The sequence below is a fragment of the Rhinolophus ferrumequinum genome, chromosome 24 (assembly GCF_004115265.2).
Source record: "Rhinolophus ferrumequinum isolate MPI-CBG mRhiFer1 chromosome 24, mRhiFer1_v1.p, whole genome shotgun sequence".
NCBI classification, from domain to species: Eukaryota; Metazoa; Chordata; class Mammalia; order Chiroptera; family Rhinolophidae; genus Rhinolophus; species Rhinolophus ferrumequinum.
In genome coordinates, this window is record NC_046307.1 from 42,522,165 (window position 1) to 42,528,164 (window position 6,000).

At 45.9% G+C, this 6,000-nt stretch overlaps 1 protein-coding gene across 2 annotated transcripts in view; it reads right to left on the bottom strand.

Annotated features, from left to right (window-relative positions):
* The window catches only part of SDK1 (sidekick cell adhesion molecule 1), a 431,538-nt gene extending 428,260 nt beyond the window's left edge, over positions 1-3,278 (bottom strand). For both annotated transcript variants that reach the window (XM_033096781.1, XM_033096780.1), the window contains exon 1: positions 3,125-3,278. In XM_033096781.1, coding sequence (XP_032952672.1) covers positions 3,125-3,168 — 44 coding nt within the window. In that variant the 5' untranslated portion in view covers positions 3,169-3,278. The remainder of the gene's footprint in view (positions 1-3,124) is intronic.
* Positions 3,279-6,000: the final 2,722 nt, after the last annotated feature.

A 6,000-nucleotide genomic window follows, 5' to 3' on the forward strand; every position in this document is an offset into this window, starting at 1 on the left:
TGAAATAAATATATGCATATAAATAGCAATTTAAAGAGAATTTCCTTTGACCAAAAGATTCTAAGCGCATAAAAAATTTCTTCTGGATTACATGTTCACCATTAATCAAAACAACATAAATGTATTAAATATTTTGAAGAATAATGATTAAACATTAAAAATTTAGAAAGGAAATGTTTCTTAATGAGATGGAAGTGACTGATATTTTTTTCAATTATGTTACATTTCATTGAATGGAAAGTTATTTACTACTAGAATGAACAGAATTAGATAAAAATTAACAACAAAAAGAAGAGAAAGTATTGACTGTATATTTGCATACAGTTCATCTAAACCTAATGAATACATGGAAGAAATAAACAAGGAGAGAAAAAGTTGATGCACAGCAACAGCAAAACACACTGAAGTAATAAAACCGGATATGGATTTAGAATATCAAATAATCTTTTTCTGCCAAGGTTAATGAAAGTGTGTTCTGAATGAATGTTTGAGAAAACAGAACGTGCTGACCTTCCTCCGGTGCATGTTCCTTCTATATCCAGACCCGACACTGATCTGACGGATGTAACCAGAACTTTTTATCCCTCTCCACCTTGACATCTGTAACTGAGGCCTTGTCAAGCCCTTCTCATTTCTGAGTAGGGTGAAATGCAGGCAGAGACTCACAGAAGAACATTTCTCAACTTGTTTGCTCCCTCTAACAAGTCTCGAATGTTCTAAGTCTAATATATGTAAACGGATAAGCCCCAGGGCGTTGCTGTGAGCTGCTGCCTGGGTGAAATGAGGGGCCCTCAGCTGTGTATTTCCTGCAGATGCTGTCTGTGCTCTGCAGTCACTGAACACGTCTTGAGGCCCAGTATAGTGTGTGACGGAATGGGAAAGGTAAGTGGGTAACCAAACGTTGGTACAGCTCTTGCTGCCCACCTACACAACATACTGAATTGAGAAAACCGCAAGCTTGGTCAAAATATCCCATATCTGGTATCACCCTTTGCCCTTAAAAAAAGTCAGTACAGAGTGAAAGGCCAGAGGCTCTTCTATGGGGTGTCTGCAAGGGCCCGGTACTCTGTTTTAACCAAATACTATGCACTGTGCTCGCAGCGCGTCCTCAGATGGATCCCACAGGGAGACTCAGTCAGGAGGTGTGCTTTCTGTTGTGAAATGGGAGACAGAGCCCAAGAGGACAGGAAAAGAGGCCTGGCAGGCGCCAACGCAGAGGCGTGCTCTTGGGCAGCTCACTTGCAGAAAACACACGTGGAAGCAGCTTCTTTGCCACACCCATGACCGCGGACCCCAGCCATGCACATTACTGCTTCTTTTTATTAGGAAGAACAATCTGGATTTTTCTGAAATGTCATTGCTTTCTTCCAAATAATGTCTTCCAAAACATTATGTCATTTAATTTGTGATGCCTCTGAGGCGGGTTTTGTTATACCCACTTTACAGATGAGCAAAGTAAGATCACACTCGCTAGATAACTTGTGCAAAGTCCCACAGATAATAAGTTGAATAGAAGAATCTGAACTCAAGCCATCTGCCATTAAAGCTGATGACTCATATATGGTTCTCATTTCTCAGTTCACGTCTTTTTCTTTCTTAGATTCCTCTCACAAACCAAGCCTATGATGTCACCTTATAATAATCTATAACGTTGCCTAGGATTTATTAACAGAGTTCTGGTGGGCCAGAAGACCTGCTGTTCACATACATGAGAGCCTTTTACAGCTCACAGCACCACAAATGAGGTACGACCACCTCCCTCTGCAGATACTGGAGTGGGGCTAACAGGCGGTTTGCCCGCGGTTCTGCTGTAGCGCTAACTGGTGCTGAGCTGGAGTTCCAGCTAAGGTCTGTTTGATGTCAACGTGCTCCTACCTGCTATGATAAATCACTCCCCCAACGCCACTCTCTGACAGCATAGGCCTAATAAGGAGAGAGGAGGCCACAAACTCATGTGTACACCGTGCAAGCAGAGGATGGAGCTGAACTAAGCAAGGGTGGCATTAGGAGGCACGGGCACTACACAGTGCGAGAACCGGGGTGGCTGTGCCTTTCTCACAGTGCCGCCCTGCCCAGCATGTGCTCCTGAGTGAAGCTGCAGACCCGCGTGGCCAGGCCTTGAGACTGGTCAGGACAGGCCAGAAAACAGAATTTTTTATCAAATCTTACAATTGTTAAATGCTGGCAATCAATGAAGAGATCTATTCTGTGTGTACCCAGACATATTTTTAACTGCGGTCAGGCTGAAGGCGGTCCGTGGAGCACCACATCCTAGCCTGAGGTAAGGAGCAATGTTCCTCGTGGAGAAGCTCATGCCTCTGTGTAAAAGTCCCCAAGAGCGCCATTCCTCCTGGTTCGTGGCACCACTGGCTTGTGCTCATGTGGTGTCTTGGACTTCTTGGCATCACTAATTCTCCACCCTACTTAGCAGGAACGGCAGCGCCCAGCAGAACACTCCCCAGGGACATGCGAACCTGGGGAGACCTGCGGCACTGCGGGGGAGGTCACAGCGCAGAGGTCACCTGACCTGCGGCGCCCCGCCCCCAGTGCTCATGCTCTGTCCCCAGCATCACCCTCACTCCTGTACCAATACCTCGCACTGGCAGGAGTCCCATTAATACCCATTTTTGCTGCTGAATTTAGGGGTTCTCCTCAGGACCACCCTCCCATGGTTCCTTCCACCTTTCTCATCATGACTCTCAGTTCGCCAGGGAAGTGTCCGCTGACATCTCAGAGCTGCAGATGCTACTGACATAAAGATGTCTGTTTAAACATTTATGCTCCTCCGATCTGAACAATACGGGTGGCAGGGGGGCTACTGCCACGAGAAAGCAAGTTTATCATCCTAAAGTGTTATTTGCATTCCTCTGCAACCATAGCTTTTCTGGTCTGGTCATTTCACTAACGGGTTCAGTTTTCCAAATATAATGATAGACTTCCTCGGTGTAAATACAATCTATGTCAGAAGAGTAAACCCCACTCTAAGTTCACGTTCAAAGTACTCCTTTAATCCGTGAGGCACTGGAAATGCAATCCGGTATCTTCAGCTCTTAGGCTACGATGGTCCACGAGCAGATATTTAGAGCAACCTGAACGGGAACCTCGTTTCCAAGCAGTCAGTTACCTGTACTCGCTGCTGTAGGTGGTGAGCTCAGTGTCATTGTGCATCCACCGGAACTCCAGAGGCCAGCTCCCCTCGGCAAGGCAGGTGAGGACAAGGCGGTTCCCCTCCAGGTGAGTCTGCGGCAGGCCTGGCTCCGTTTTAAAGTACGGCACGACGTCATCTGAAATATTCAAAACCAAAAAAGAAGACAGGAAAAGAATGAATGGAGTACGCATGAAAATGGCACTCATCCAATGAATCAATCACTTACTTCAACAGACCTAATTTTCAAAAGTAGAAATGATGGCTATTTGGCCCATTAGTAGCAAATAATGCCTGACCCCCTGGAAACATGCAATACCCTAGAGACTATTCCCAAAGGCTGAGAGCTGCCCGATAGCACCACTTGAAGTATCTGGCAAGTTCATCCACGCTATTTCCACTTATGATTAATACTTATTTATCGAAGGGGCACATTGGGCGACCCCTGCTCATGCCTGGGGGGTAACGAGGCATCGTAGCTTCCAAGTAACAATAAGGGTCTATACCTGGGCTCTAGAAGAGAAATGGCTTCAGTTGCTTAAAAAAAGTAACCAGGATGAACAAGATGAACGGAGATGTGCTACGACACGGATCACAATGTACTACGACATTGGCTTTCACCTCGCACACACAGTCTCTTTCAGTGATTTCCGTGGGCACAACGCTGGGAGCCCGTGTGTATTCAGACAAACGGACACTACACAGCGACGGCAACGAGCCAAAGACACATAACCACCGCAACACTAATGAATCACACGGAAATATGTGGAGTGAAAGAAGGTTACAGCATACGCTTCCATCCAAAAGTTCATACAAGTTCAAAACCAGGCAAAATTACCCTGTGCTGTTTGAGGTCAGGATGAGAGTTACCTCTGGGGGTGGGGTGGTGGCGGGGGTGACAGGTCTGCTTATGGAGAGCAGGTCAAGATCTATTTCTCTATATGGTTACATGGCGGCACCTTGTGAAAATTCATAGAAAATCATTCTATATATGACTTATGCAATTTATGTGCATATGCTTCAGTAATTTAAAAAGTTTATATAGGAAGGACACTTAGCTTCTAGTTCTATCTCTATCTCTAATTAGCTACATGACCCTGATTCTGTTCTTCATCAGTAAAATAAACAGAATTAAATGACTTCTCATTTTCCTAAAAAAATTCCCACTGCACACCTGCATTACCAGCTTCCTGTCTACCGTTGGGGCCTCCTGACCTCTCAATTCACATTAACACTCAGATTTTTCCACCTGAAGCCAGGCTAAACCCTGCCCCACCTCGAGGCCTTTCACGTGCCCTTTCCCCACCTGGAAGCTCGTCCCACTGTGTGCGTGACAACTATTCTCATCCTTCCCGTTAACAAAGCCCCTCCCCACCAACACACCCTGACAACCAACACTTATCAGATTTTGAAGTTCAACTGTTTCTGGATAACACCCAGGGCATTCCCGACACCTAGATCAATGCCAAGAACAAAGTAGATGCTAAATAAATATTTGTTGAGTGAATAATACAATAACACAAGTAACAACAATAGCTAGGATTTGGTGAGTATTTACTATGTGCTGGAAACTGTTCTAAGTGCTTTTCATGCATTATCTTAGTTAGCTCTCACAAGGCCTACAAAATAGTTGCCATCATCATACCCATGTCCAGATGGGTAAACAGAGGCAGGAAACTGGGTAACTTGCTCAAGGCCAGCCAGACAGTGAGTGGTAAAATCCCGACTTAAAAACCAGATAATCTGTCCAGAAACTATCAATTGTACATAACTCCAAATGTTGCAGGTTTCTCAGTAAAGAAACTTTCTTTTCAAGAACCCGTATCTTAACTACCAATTTTCGATAAATTTGTGGACTCACTTAACTGGACTTTAAACTGAATGTATTTCTTAAACAAACTAAGCATCAAATAGCATATCAAATTGAGACTGTATTTTTATTTTAAACTGTCGCACATACAGTTCCTTTTGCACTGACTATATGGAATTTGAACACACAGAGTTTATTTCTCACTGTACTCCATTGCTGATATATCGATAAATACAGTGTTACCAGCCTCTCACTAGTATTCACCCAAACGAGTCAATGTTGAGTTGCACTGGCGAGTGTGGTAAGAGCCTCTAATACGGACACAGCCTGGTCACCGAGGAGTCACGCAGGAGCTGAGAGCTAGCAGATCGGTAGCGTCCTTGCCTCCAATCACACCAGGTGCCCCTGTACCCAGGCTCTGAGGCGGTGAGGGGCCTTGGGAAGAAGCAAGGGCTGCAAACAAGCCGCGGTGTGGGCAGGGGGTGGCTGGAAGCGGGTGAGCAGGGCCTCGAGGGCAAGGCAAGCCCACGGCCAGGTTTCCATACCATGCCTGTGACTGTCAGGGCGCCCACTGCCCCTCACAAGTGTTCTCATGGGAATAATACCTCGCATGACCACCCGACTGACAGGCCTTCGTCAGCAGTCCTGCCAGAAGTGTAATGATGGTGATGGCTGGCTGGTGTCTGAATAGGACAGCAGAGAGCCTGGGATGGAGTCAGAAAGCTCATTCCGGCTGCAGGGGGCACGAGGAGTGAAGAAGGACAGAGAAGTCGGAACAGACCAGTCAGGAGGCCACTGCAGTGACCAGGCAAATGCTCTGAAAGGTGACGGTGGCTGGGCCCCAGTGATACTGGTGATTTGGTGGCGATGGAGAGAAACCGATGGCTTTAAAACAATACTTAGGTGGCAAAAAAGATTTAGTGGTGGATTGAGTATGGGGGTGAGGGAAAGGGAGGCACCAAAGAGGATTCTTAAGTCTCTGAATGGCGCTATCTCTGTTCCATAAACACACTGATTCTGTAATCAGCACGGCAAATAAACTGAG